This window comes from Vanacampus margaritifer, chromosome 9 (genome assembly GCF_051991255.1).
Source record: "Vanacampus margaritifer isolate UIUO_Vmar chromosome 9, RoL_Vmar_1.0, whole genome shotgun sequence".
Lineage (NCBI taxonomy): Eukaryota > Metazoa > Chordata > Actinopteri > Syngnathiformes > Syngnathidae > Vanacampus > Vanacampus margaritifer.
In genome coordinates this window covers 25,158,370-25,173,322 of record NC_135440.1, presented here as the reverse complement: position 1 = coordinate 25,173,322, position 14,953 = coordinate 25,158,370, and the positions used below count along the sequence as shown (strand labels likewise).

Here is a 14,953-nt window from a genome sequence, read left to right as displayed (position 1 = left end):
AAGTTCTTTCCTGGCTGGTCCACCATAAGCACTGAGGTTGGTGATCTGGGGTCACCGTGGCAACGACAGATATCCATCCATCTATCTAGGGTTATAATAATTTTGGGTTTTTCATTATAGTGTTTATTATTATATAGTGTATTATTATTTTGTTTTGACTTTTTTTTTTTTTTAATTCAGTTTTAATTCGTACAATTCTCAAGCTGTTGTATGATATTATTTGACAAAATTATAAGATGAAAACAAAGCACATTTTCACTATAATTATAGTTAGTTATGTAGTTTCAGTTTATTTTCCTTTTTAAAAAACATTCGTTTTTATTTTAGTTTGTTAATAGAAATGTTTTCTTTCAAATTTTTGTTTTAACTCATTCACTGCCGTTGACGGCTATAGACGTCAAAAAATGTGAACTATTTCTATTAGTTTAACATTTTTTCCCCACTTTAGTTAACAAGAGTATGAAATCCTAGAAGAATATTATTGTACATTTAGAACAGATATAAAATTTGTGATTAATTGTGAGTTAACTATTGAAGTCATGCGATTAATTACAATTACAAATATTAATCGCCTGACGCCCCCAATTTTTAATAATTTAATCGCCTGATGACCCCTAATCTTTCTTTTTTTAAAAATACAATAAAATAAAAGATTATTTAAAAAAAAAAAAAGTCTAGGTTTTCATACTCTTGTTAACAAAAGTGGGGAAAAAAAAGTAAAATAGAAATAGTTAAAATGATTTTTTGACGTTTATAGCCGTCAATGGCAGTGAATGAGTTAATAAACGTGTGTGGAATACAATCAGCCTGATATGAGCTCACTTACATTATTGATTTTTCTCACAAGCCATATTAAAAAAAATATCTGCCAGTATTGAGAAATGCAGTACCTATATCTGCACTCTTGCTTTTAAATGCTCAGTTTAAACAAACAAATGATAATTATACTGTACGATATACACTTAAAACACATTGTCTATTGATTGTTTCTATAATTTCAGAATTTAAATAAAAATATGAACTCTGTAGTACGAGAAAAGGAGTATTGTGTAGCTGTAATGTAATAAAGAAAAACTTGATTTTAAGATTATTAGCACGAGCGTCAAATATTCTCTCAAATCACAACAAGCTCCTTCTCATAATCAGCTTTTGGTGGTGGCCAAATCCAAAGCGTGCCAGCAGAATTAGTTTGATGAACTCATCTCATTAAAGGCGCCGTAGTCTCAACTGTCAGCATTAAAATACGCACACGCACTATTAAAAGTCAACTTGCACACACAGCCCATTAAAAATGAATAATAATAAAAATATTTCAAGAAGATTCATGAGAAGAATAAGAGCAGGGGAACACTGGGAGCTGCGCCTGTCAAATTCTCAGAGCAAAACAAGCAACCAAGCGTGAGAATAAATCAAAAGCTTTTTCTCATCCAGATCTTTACCTCATCACTCGACTCGGGCATGACCTGGCGAGCGTCCGCGCTGAGCGCCTTGTTCTGTCACCTGACCGGCACAACAGACAAGCTGCGCCGCGCATTAACGCCGCGCCCTCCAATCCATCAACATCAGCTCGCAGGCGTTGGCACCAGGCGCCATCAAAGAGGCCGGCGCTAACCAGGGGGACCTGTGCACTGTTCACGGAACGCGGCAGACGCGCCGGCGTGACCTTTGACCTCCCTGCGAGAGCCACGCTGATGCAAAAGTAACTCCAGGTCTTCTCGCGCTCGTGTATTGCACGGATGTAACGTAGCGGCTCTCAAACGCTGCCAGAAGGATGTTTTTTTTTTTTTTTTATTAGTGTTGTTAAAGCGGTAACTCATCGATTAACCACAAAAAATACCGCATTAATCATGTATTAACGCGGATTAATCACACTATTAATTTTGGTGCTTTAGCGGGACAGTGGATGATTACGTTAAAAATAGCACAGGTTGTTTGAGCAATAAACATAACTACATGCATTCAAGTAAAGAATTTAATAAATGTTTGCGTATGACATTAACATTATTTGTTCGTGTCAAAACATTAAGGTCATTTTTTTCCCCATTTCAAATTATGCAAGTAAAAAGAGGAAGATGAGTGTGTAGGGGTTCCAAAAAATGTTGAAGATGTCCTCATAACATTACAAAAAAAAAAACTTTACATGTAGAATAAACACATAACAGATTTGGCGGGCAAACATTTTTCATAACGATTAATCAAAATTCTAAATCTAATCTGTGATGAATCTGATTAAAAAAATGAATCGTTTGGCAGTTTTAGTTTTTGTCATTGTTATTTACTTTAAAATCCAAATGAAATGTTATGTTTTTTCAATAACTGTAATTCATTCGATAACTGGTAATAATAAAAATAGTCATTTTATGAAAACTTATTATGTACATAACACAAAATTTCCACAACGATTGATGAGTTAATAATTTTGATGATTTGCACTACTATGCATTTTGTTGTTATTAATTAATTTCCCTCAGGGAAATAAAATTAGGATGTATAGCAAAATTATATTCTCATGATTAGGATTTTGTACTATTGCAATATTATGAGTTTTTCTTTTTAAGTAGAAATGTTAGAAACATTTGAATTTATGAATAATATTTCTTTCCTGAAACGTATATAAAGTTGTGAAAACAATTTGCTCTTGCATCAACACTAACCCTAACTGCTTCAAAAAAACTAACCGGAAAATAACAAATGTTTGTTGCAAATTATAGCATTTATACGACGTGACCAAATTTACAGTATGTGCTTTTGCTCATTCATTCATTTTGCTCGAAAGCCCTTAAGTTCAAATCTGACATTGAGCTAGTACTTTTGAATTATGGCAAAAACCATGCATTTCATGTATTAGTTGGAAAAAGCAAGACTTACGGTTGAATTTATTTAAAAATGGCATCGTTTTAAATAAGAAAAATGTTTCTCAGCCCTGCATATTTACCCAGTGAAGTAAGTGAAAGCCAAAGAAGCCATGAAAGTGTCAAACACACGTGGGAAAGACATTGAAAGCTCCATTTGTATCTTTGCTGTCTCCATCTGTCAACCTTCGTGTTTACGTTGATACCGTCATGTGACCTTGGGTGTCACTTACGCACCGGCCGGAGCGCCCCAAGGTGACCCCTTGCGCAACTTTCACACGCTTCTGATGTTTGTAGCTGCCGGATACTCACACAAATTTGCTCATTATCACTCTGCCCTTTACTCCTTTAATAAACTCGACCAGGGCATAAAAGTGGTCAGCTTTAATGTACAGCTCTGCCGCTCATTAACTTTTTTTCCCCCCACCATACTGTAAGAAGTGACTGTGTGTTCTTTGTAAGTCTCCCAGGATGAGAAAGAGAGAACCGTCCTGTATGTCTTGCCTGTGCTGAGAATGCAAATGAGGCGTTTAATCACACTGCTGAGCTATTAGGAGATTTGAATCTCGTCATGTGACTTTGGGGTCATTACATTCCAATGAGACCGTCATACCAAATACAAATATAACAAACATACATACATAGTACGTACGGACGCCGAATTTTCGGATTGGAGACACAAAACACGTCACAATATTGTCACGTGTACTGTCAGAGAGGAATGTTTGGATGGCAACACTCACGTCTCAATATGAGTGTCCTGTATGAGAATATTTGGCTGGCTAATGTGCATTAAATGAAACTGTAAACAGTAAATAAATAATAAATAAAGCCCAGCTAGTATATTAACACCTTTGTAATTATTTCGCTGTTGGCCTCTCACACCATCCTAGCAACAAACGAACAGACACTGGACTGGAGATGACCAGGTTAGCTTAGCGCTAGCTAACTGCTATGATGCATGCGTTTAAAAATGAACACCCTAGGTTCTGCTGTTGGCGAGGGTAATTTTAAAGGCCATTTTTTTTGTATCTTACTGTTTTCTTTAAATTTACTATTTAAATGAATTTAAAAGTATTTCCTTAAATTTATGAAAAATTTCTATTTACAATTATTGAATTATAATTATGAAAATATTTTCTTCTCATCCTTTGCGAGGTCTCCTGGTAGGTTAAAGTAAGTTATTTTGAACTAAAAAGGGACATTTTTCTGTAGGTTGATGAGGCTGCTTCTATGGAGGACCAAAACTGCCAAAATTAAAAGTGAATAAATGACTAAATAAATAAATAAAATAAAGTGAAAATGAAAACGGATATGAAAAATATCATTAAAAAAAATCCCTAAATAAATAAAAAAAAGTAAAACTAAATACAAAACTAAATACAAATATATATATATATACAGTATATATATATATATATATATATATGTATATATATATATATATATATATATATATGTATATATATATATATATATATATATACATGTATATATATATATATATATATATACTGTATATATATATATATATATATATATATATATACTGTATATATATATATATATACAGTATATATATATATATATATATATATATATATATATATATATATATATATATATATATATATATACTGTATATATATATATATATATATATACATACTGTATATATATATATACAGTATATATAAAAAAAAATTTTTTATTTTATTTTCTCTTTTTCCCATAAATTCCAAAGAAAATAAAATTTTAAAGGCCATTTTTTTTTTGTATCTTACTGTTTTCTTTAAATGTACTATTTAAATGAATTTAAAAGTATTTCCTTAAATTTATGAAAAATGTATATTTACAATTATTGAATTATAATTATGAAAATATTTTCTTCTCATCCTTTCTGATGTTGATGAATTGATTATGACACGTTACTTTCATTAATAAACTAAATCAATTAAGCAGTTACTGCCTCGGCAAAATTGAATTTGGAATTTAATGTTTGTGGAGTTTTTATCATATCTTCCTTTATCATTATTAGTAAACCCACTCGAGTTGATTCGGAACTCATTTTAAAAACACATTTTTCCACTTGCTGTCGACTGAAGATGACATCACCTGTGCTGAGGAAGTATAGGTAACGACCAATCATGACTCACCTGTTTTCTAGCTTTGGTCAACAAACTGAGCTATGATTGGTCGTGACTCGTTACCTACTTCCTCAGCACAGGTGATGTCATCTTCAGTCGACAGCAAGTGGAAACATTTGTTTTTAAAGGTATTAATTCTACATGAAAATAATGAAGTTATCAAGTTCATTCTGTACAAAATACTAACTTTTTATGATCTAAATATATTTTTAAGTATCCCTTTAATGTCAACACTAATAGCACTACACTGAAGGCATGCAACTCTACTTTTAGACTGTACAGTATAAACTGTGCGCACCTAAAATAATCACTTAAAAATCCGTGATGAGCTGTATGGTCCTTCGCGGGTTAATATTTTGGGTCCTTGTTTTTTTTTTTATAACGGTCCCTCTGAGGTCGCATTTGTTTTTGCTGGATGCAAGTGCACCAGTTGGAACAGCGACAAAGCCGGGGCTAATGAATGCAGTGGTTGAAGGTCGGCGTGACCCTGAGAGTTAATTCAAAGCGTAATTGCACATTCCGGGCCTCCCTTATGAGAGCGGGCGCTGCATATTCATAAATTTCTGCGCGTTTGTGTTTATGAGCGCGCAACGCGGCGTGCCGATTGTGTGCTGAGGCCTTACAACAAAATAACCCTGTCCCGCAGCACAAGGTTAATGATCAAATTTGACCCGCTCACTGACAGATAGATCAGGAGATTACCCCAGCACTGCGCGCGCACACACACACACACACACATTCCACGAGTAACCATATGCATACCCTAATTAACAGCACAATAACAACACCGTGACTGGTCCAAACACTGCTCAAGCTGTCATGTTCTAATTAATGCGTGTCGACTAGGCTAAAAAAGAAAAGTGCAGGTTTTTCCACGCGCTTCGTATGAGCCTGCAGTCATCGCAGAGGCGGAAACGTTCACGCTAAAACGCGAATCGCTCTATTAAATATGAAAAAAGCTGAGCAGGTTTGAAGTTGATGCAAAGCGCACACCGGCCGCAACATTAGGTACGCCTGCACAAGCTCATCCCATCCAGGAGAAGTCATATATTAAGTATTGTTGCTTTTCTACTAGTAGCTGTTTTTATCATTTGCCCAAAAGGAAAAATATTATGAATTATTTTCTGAATTCAAAACGATAGCCGTTTGAGCAAATATTCTGTCTTAATACCAAGCTTAAGGTGCTAGTATGCTCTAGTATGAGTTACACAATTCGGCGCACTAGTAGAACTGCAAGTAAGCACTAGTAGGATGAATATTACCACCACTACTTTTCTACTAAAGTATGACAATTCTGCACACTAGAAGAACCACTACATATTAGGCAAAGCTACTAGTGGGCATTTTGAGGCTACTAGTGCATTTCACGTGTCTACGTACTAGTAGCCATGTTATTAGTCCAGCACAGTAGTTTACTATAAAGATTTAATTGCATACTAGAAGGACAAAAGAGCCACTAGTAGAGGATTTTTAAAAATTATTCTTATTCTATTTGGCAGTTAATTGTCTTGCTATTATTATATTTATTACTGCGAAATTTTGACGTGGACGTGTCTTCCAAAAAATAAAAAAATTCGTGGCATTGCAGGAACTTTGAATTAACTCAAAATTAACGCACTCATTTTGGCAACCGTAATTCTTATCTTTATTGACAGACTCAAGGTGTCGATAAAAAAACACACACACAAATGTGGATTGTGCAGGCGTAGCTAAAATAAATAAATAAATAAAAAGTTCTAGCATTATAAACTGGTTACGTAGGTAAGGCCTTACCAGCAACTGATCTATGTTGAGCACCGTCTCAAAAGTATTGATCCTCTCACACATCTTTCCCGCCGCTCCTCTGCCGCTCTCCAACATTCTGCATTTCCTTCACCTCACATCAGCGCCTTAAATCTGCCCTTCCTCGTCTTTGCCCTGGCGGCCAGTTGCCTGCCTGCGCGCAACGGCGGTCAGTCAGTGGCAGACCAGGTATGACCAAGTCTGCACTCGCACACAAACACACGCATCGAAAGACACACTGAGGTTAATACGGACACTTGAGGCTTGACAATAAAGTGTCAGCAGCTCTTAATTCAGAGCCCCGCACGGCGGTCCGATCCAGCAGATTCCGGCCGAGTCGTGCGGCACGATGCTAATGGAAGCGGGGCGCTCGCGAGCTGAAAGTATGACAATAATACTTGCTGACGGAGTGGACACACGTTGACATTGTGTGCGGTATGCAGGATGGCGGGTAAGCACGTACAGTATAGCGTTCAATGCTTCAATATAGGATGTGTGGCGTTCACTTTTTGGGAGGTCATAATTATTTATTTTTTTAAAGACGGTAGAGGTCATACTAGAGTGCTTTGCGATGAAAGATGTGCCTACAAATGTGCTTCCCTTCAACGGATTCATTTGTGGCACAACCCTGTTGACTATGAGTAATGTTCAGTTCAAGAGGGCAGCACGTGGTTAGCATGTCTGCATCACCGTTTTCATGTTCAGGGTTTGAATCTTGACTAAGTGCAGGTTGCAAGTTCTCCCTGTCTTTTCTAAATACTTTGGCTTCTCCCTACATTCCAAAAACACGCATATTCGGTGTCTTGAGGACTAACTGTCCATAGGTGTGAATGTGAGCGTGAATGGTTGTTTGTCTATATGTGAGCGGTGATTGACTGGCAAACAGCCCAACGCGTACTTCCAGCATTGACTCTTTCTTTGAAATAAGGCGTCAATTCTAGAGCAGACTTTTGGAATGAAGGGGCTAGACACGCCGCTCCTTGATTAGTTGACGAAGAATTCTTACATTCTACACTATGAAAAACTGCTGGGTCAAAAATAAACCAATTTTGGTCCAAAATTGGACTGACCCAACATTATTTTTCTAATGTATTTTTTTTTGTGTGTGTGTGTGTGTGTGTATAAAACAACGCCCCAAAAAAGGGTTATTTTGTAACAAAACAACCCAAAGTTGGGTCAAATTGACCCAAGTAATGGGTCGGTTCAAATTTGGACCAAAATTGGTTTATTTTTGACCCAGTAGTATTAGTTCTAAAATCAGTTGGCTCAAAAATAACGCAAGGTCAAAAGAGGTCATCCAACTTTTTGGGTTAGATAAATAACCCCCGCCAAAAAACAACCCAATTTTGATCAAAAATTGGAGTGACCCACTAGTTGGGTCAATCTGACCCAAAATTGTTTTTTATGTTTCTGTGTGTGTGTGTGTGTGTGTGTGTGTGTGTGTGTGTATAAAACAACCCCCAAAAAAGGGTTATTTTGTAACAAAACAACCCAATAATGGGTCGGTTCAAATTTTGACGGAACTAGGTTTATTTTTGACCCAGTAGTATTAATTCTAAAAACAGTTGGCTAAAAAATAACACAAATTTGGTCAAAGAGGTCATCCAACTTTTTGGGTTAAATAAATAACCCCCGCCAAAAAAACAACCCAATTTCGGTCAAAAATTGGACTGACCCACTACTTGGGTCAATCACATTGATTTGTATAATATTGGTGGTTTCTATAATTGCGATGTTATAGTAGTGGCGGTGCTTCAAGAGTTGTTTTGATTTGGGTAAGTTCTCACTGATGGCCCAGGTACGAAATGCATGGCCCGCCACCACCACCTGTGAGTTTCACCTTCCTCTCTCACTCTAGCGCCCAAAACGTTCCCCCTGGCACCCTCCCGGGTCCCCATCCATCTGAGCCCCCTCCCCCGAGGTGAAACCTTAACTCGTGGGTAAATTTAGCACACGGTGTGACCCAATGTTCACTGACACACTTCTCCACACCTCTCGCTTGCTCGGCCTGTTTGTCTCCCTGACAAGTGCTCATCCCTCCCACGAGGCCCGTCGCACTGAAAGATGGCGCATGTTAACCTTTCGGCTAAAACAATGACAAGTAATTTGACGTCGTGTCAGCGCAGATCGTCGTTTAATTTCCACGCCAGAGGGACGGAGGGAAGGGGGGGGCATCAAGTGGCCGGAGTATCACGTGAAGTTTTAATGGCTTAATCGCTCGCATGGCAGTCGAGCTGCTGCGAGACATTTGGCAGGTGAACATCATCCCTTTTGCTAGCATGTAACATTTGAGACTTATGAGATCTATTTCGCTACCGATGACAGCCTCGCTGCGTGCGAGGCGTCCCCTTGAACAACCCTTGTTTTTATGACGGTTACAAAGCCGGCGTGGCTTTGTCCTTGTTGAGGTCATCAACGCCACTCGACAGCGCCATCAGAAAGCAATTTGCAATGCAAGAATGTCGTCATACCAAAAGTATCATTCTGATCATTTGGCTCATTTGCGCCTCCGCAAACTTGCCCACATGTATCACATGATGTTATTTAGCGGGCATTTAGTCTTAAAGGTTTGGTATATTATTTTCAGACCACTTATATAATAACAGGAAGCCGTTAGAAACACAGGCAGTGGTGGAAAGAAACAAAGTGCAAAAATACTTTGACAACATTAAAAAAAAAAACATGGCGTTAGAGAAATGTAAAGTCTACCTTCATTGAGATTTTGATTGACTGAAATCTTTATCTTGGTCTTTTACACAAGATGGGAAAACAACAGGAACAGTAGCAAGATGGAGGAGCATTAGCAACGACGGCTACACATTCAAAGAAGTAAAATATTCTCATTTGAGAATCATTTTATGCTGTATGCTATAAGTATGATTCATGGCAAATGAGTTGTGCTTTGTGTCAGTCTAAAAACCACAAGCCTCTCAGTTAAATCTGAAAAAACACATACAATTAAGGTTCTTCAGTTGTTAGCTAATTCAAGCTAGTTTTAGCATTTTTTGTTACTGCGTTCACAATGCTAGCAAAACCTTGGAAACAAGTTGTTTTGATAACATAAAAGTTGAGCCAGCTAGCTAGCTAGCTCTTACCCTAACATGATTTTGTTTTCTTCCGTCAATATGAGCACCAAGTTACCAAAAACTTATATAACTATATTTTGGAGTCTGAACTTGTTTTTACCTAATTACAGGAGACAAATCAGCATTTCTACTTTCACGATCACGACATTTTATTCATCACAAGTAGCAGAGAATGTTTGTACTTTAGTTTTAGTAGAATTTATGAGCGGTTTACTTTACGACGGCGACGTAACCTGAATTTAGGTGTAAATCAAAACGGCGTTGTATGTCACTAACATACGCTAACACAGTGGTTAAGAATAGAAAGCTCTATTTAAAAGCAGAATTTTATTGCATTGCATTTAATTTCAAAATAATATCCATGAGTAGAATTTCTTCTCATGATTAAATATTATCAGGTTTATGCGTGAGTACGAATTCTTACACTGCTGATCAAATGTTATCATTATGAATCATTTTTATACCCCCCCCCCCCCCAAAAAAATGTTTGCGTCATTTTATATGAATCAGAATTACTTAGTTCAGCAATAATGATTCAAAATTAAGATTTACATCTCTAACAAATGAGGCAAAACCTGACCTACTGTACAGCTTAAAAAAAAAAAAAAAACTATACCAATGCAATTCAATTACCGGTAAGTTGCTTTTAATGAGCAGAAAGAAGTGTGTAGTTAGTATAACAATGATCCATTTGGAACTGAATGAGAGCTGAAAAAATATTTTTGCATTAAGTAGCAGCACCAAGATTGTACAGATTGTCAACTGGAACGTCTAAGTCACAAGACTTCAAATCTGTGATGTAATCACCGAGGAAATACATGCAGTCGATGCCTCCGAATGGATCAGCATCCGTCTGTAACACCTCTGCATAAAAACCCCTCAAATCCTTCAAGGCTCTGATTTCCTCTCACAGGCAAACGCAGCATCATAGCTTCCACACCTGCGTAAACCTCAGCCAGGGACTCTGAATAAGCCTGACAAACAATTTTGTATTGAACAATTGAGGTTTTTTTTGGTTCATATTATTCAATAAATGTGTGCTGTTGTACTGTGTTCTTGTATAGTATTATTTTACAATTGTGACATGATGATTCTGAAGGCCAAGGTACCAAACGCCTGGCACTGCTAAACCAGTAAGTAGCATCCTTCTCTATGAGCGTTTAAAAACAAATAGAGTAGAACCCGAGGATATTGTGACATGACTTCACCTTAGCATGCGCCTCCTAACCTGTCCACTCAGGTTTCCCGCATTTCGGTACTTATATCCGCCGACACGGGAAAACAGCCAGCAGCTTGAGGAGACGCGCGGATGGCAGAAGACGACGACGGCGAGGAACTTAAGGACATTTACTTAAGGATCTGCAATGCAAGGGGACCGGGATAAGCGCTCACGGAGTCACCGTCAATTAAAACGACGGCTTTGCATTCATCCCCTTCAGGCAAGCGTTTCATAAGGCGTGTGAGGAGACGGCCCCAAAAGTAAACTACATGCAGAAAATGTTGTCCCCCCCCAAAAAAACGGCCCCAACAAGGAATGTTTTTGCACCAGAAGCGTGAACGATAGGAGGGAAGAGTTGGAGGGGAAATGTGGTGCGACAGGTAGGAGATGTGTTGACGCCGGTGGAGATGCAACAGCAGGAGCTTCCCAAGAAGAAAGAACAACAAAGGGGCAGGCATGCATGAACATAGAAGAAGATGTGCAAAGACCTACCAAGGTCTGTTGGTATCTCAGAGCCTTCCTTTGCGATGCATCTGTAGCCATTGACACGCTGTCAGTGATCCAAAAATAACCTCGCCGGACACCCCAGCATTTCCACTGGCAAGGATCGCCAACATGCAACAAACTCCACGCACTCAAACACACAGCGTTCAGGTCAAATCCACGCGCGATTCGCCACCATCCGTTTCACTCTCCATTTAGAAACATACAGCGCGCGCGCTGCCAAGACAAGAGGTGTCGGTGGTGGTCTTGGTGGCGGTCTCCAGGTGGTCCAGAGGTCGGGGGGAGATCCAGCGTGGGACGGACGGGCTGAGAGAAATCAGACAGGCGGACAAAGCAGAGCAAAGCCATCTGATGAGGCAGCGAAGGACACTTTCCTTTATTAGAACTGCAGACACCTAATCACACACACACACACACACATATACACACACAAACTTGTTGCTCTTAGCAGCACCCTCCCCGCCAGCCGGCCATTAGAGGTGTTTGCCGGATGGACAGAGTTTGTTTGAGGGGGGTTAGGGGGTACAGTGAGGTGTGGGGGGGGGGGGTATTGGAAGGACACCCCCCCCTATAGGGCTGCCCCTGCAACGTGAGCAGGAAGCTGCACACGACAGCTCACGTCAGCCAATGATGCGGGGGCAATCCCCATAACACTTAAATGCCGTGCCAGTAAATCACAACGCCCCCCCCCAAAAACAAAACATGGAGCCGTTGTTGTTGTGGCATTCGGCTTGTCCCATCAGGGGTCATGACAGGGAGTCGCTTGCATTACATGTTTGGCACAGTTTTCACGCCTGAATTTTAGCTTATTTTTATCCGGGCTTGGGACCGGCAGTGACTTGTGAAAAGCTCTGAATTCTAAAACTCCTGAGCTAACAGACGATTCTTACCTCTATGATGACGATTGTTAAAGTTGAACCAATTCTATTGAAACCAGGAATCTTCTGGTTGATTTGTGGATTCAACACACCTGTTGAGAATTCTGCTGTTCAGCTCCTTGTTAAAGGACAGAAAGTTGTGCAACGTGAAACTGAAACATTGGACCTCAGATTTAGTTCGTAAATCTAAGCTTTTCATTACTGTATTTAAATTCAATTTCCCCTTAATTTATACTCACCCTCACCTTCAAAAAACATATTCAGTGTTAGGCCTTACACGATCAGGATTTGACAGCCAATCCGATATAAATATACCTTTAAACAACTTGTTTACTGTACAGTCACTCCTATTCGCAGGGAATTGGGAGCGAGCCCGGACCACAAATAGCCAAAATTTGCATATAAATAACAGCCCCTGAAATGGGGGGAAAAATTAGGAAATACATTCTTTTCCCATTTCAGTGTGCATTATTTAAATTTTTTTCTTAATTTTTTTTTTTTTGCAATTTCAAATAAAATTTTCCCCCAAAATTATTTTCCAATATTCTATTTATTTATTTAGTTTTTAGTTTTTTTTCCCTCCCATTTTCTGTGAATGTTTATCAGCGTTTTTGGAGAATTTTTAGGGTTTAATAGGAAAAAATTATTACTAATTAATTTGAGGGTGGGAATTGTTTGTAAAATTTTCGCTGCATAAAACCCAATACCCAGCCTAAAAAAAATATGTATATATTGGAAAATAATTGAGAAAAAATCTGTTTATACTGTGAAAAATTATTAACATTGGCAGCACAGAAAATTGCTGGAGCAAACAAGATTGCAGTTGCTGTCATGTTTTATTTTGCGGCTTCAATCAATGAAATCATTGCTCAATCAGCAAATTATGACTTTACAGCCAAAATACAATTTACTTGCCTATCCAATCCAGCCGATCACATCAATGTAAAGCGTATTCAGTATATGATCTAGCATCAGACTATTGTAGTTTTAAATTTTGCAATATCGATTTTAGATTGGAGGAACAATTGGTTTGTGTGGTGAAAGGGTCCGAAATTGTAGACTATCCTTCTGACTTTTTAAAGTATGCTTTTCAGCATATTTTGTAGTCAATTATTCCCTCTTTTCATTTACACATATTAGTACTTTTGTTTGCTTGATTAGAAAATTCCAAATACTGTGAGTTTTTGCCCCAAATTTTTTTTGTTAACTCAAGTCAGGTCATGTGACTTAAGTCCCCCACCTCTGATGACAAGTTTGACCCTGGAAGGGATGCACAGTCAGTAATTGTATTTGTAATATTTCCAATGGGAAAATTGTTCAAACATCACACCACCACAGAGGTCGGCCAACTTCTCAGAATGGATCACTTTCGACCTTCAAGGTTTCGCTGTGGGTTGCTGAGACAACATCCTTTAACATGTGTGCGCGCGTTGGTCATCTGATGACTTTCTGTAGGCCGCCATCATGACAACAACAAAGACACAGACGCATGCAGATCCCCCTTAACCCCGTCCCGCTTTGTGGTACACGCGCCGGCGCATAACAGCCTAATCTCACAGCTCCGCGGCAGGCCACAGAAAAATGTATTACTCCGACCTCCGCAGGGTGTGCACGCACGCGCATGCGAGTGTGTGTGTCAACAGGGAATGACTCCGGACAGCTGGCCTGGGCCTCCATCTGATACACTCCGAATATTATCACCGAGCGGCGGGAATGACACACGTCGTCCCGGGGCACGGAGAGACCTGAGCGCAGCGGAATAGCGCGTGGGCCAGTTACACTACACCTGAGCGCGGCGAGGACACGCAGTAACGTGGGCAACAACACACACAAACACAGCAACAAGGAGGATCGCATGCAGAGGAGAGAACGCAAGCAGCCGATGCAGAGCGACTTTTTGCCGCATGTATAAGGTGTGTCAGAAAAGTTGGCGTCACTTAAGTTATATTTCAAATTCAAACTACAAGTTTTCCCATTCAAAGTAATCCCCTTGCAGTTGAATGTCATTCTCCTTATCTGCCATGTCTTTTATTCCTTGGCTTTTAGTTCAGCGTGAATTGTGTGGTCCTCGGTTTTTGATTTTTTTAAAATCATTTTTATTATTTTTTAGTCGTTTTTAAATTTGAATGTATTTATTTCTTTATTTTACTTTTTGTATTTTATGGACTTTTTTTAAAAAGTTGTTTTTACTAGATTTTATGCGTACGATAGTGTGCGGGTCTCAATGTGCAGCACTTTGGAAACACTTGTTTATAAAATGTGCCATAGAAATAAAGTGGATTGGATTGGATGTCTTTACGCACTCCTGGAAGGATTTTTTTCTAGATCCTCCACAGGTCCGTTGTCACAGGTAATCTTGCTACTAAATGCCGCTGACGTATAAAGTCATCAAGCACTTGTAATGACTAACAGATCCCTGTAGATGGTGGCGTTGCATTGCTGTGGATTTGAGATCAGCACAGCTTTTGAGTACATGATAAGATTT

General features: G+C 38.7%; 1 protein-coding gene across 1 annotated transcript in view; it reads right to left on the bottom strand.

The window, feature by feature from the left end:
* clcn1b (chloride channel, voltage-sensitive 1b) overlaps positions 1 to 12,587 on the bottom strand; it is a 32,876-nt gene extending 20,289 nt beyond the window's left edge. Inside the window, exons 1-4 of the mRNA XM_077576339.1 lie at positions 12,481 to 12,587; positions 11,579 to 11,896; positions 11,076 to 11,226; positions 6,773 to 6,982 (exon numbers count right to left, since the gene is read on the bottom strand). Of these exons, the coding sequence (XP_077432465.1) occupies positions 6,773 to 6,859 (87 nt within the window). The 5' untranslated portion in view covers positions 6,860 to 6,982; positions 11,076 to 11,226; positions 11,579 to 11,896; positions 12,481 to 12,587. The remainder of the gene's footprint in view (positions 1 to 6,772; positions 6,983 to 11,075; positions 11,227 to 11,578; positions 11,897 to 12,480) is intronic.
* Positions 12,588 to 14,953: the final 2,366 nt, after the last annotated feature.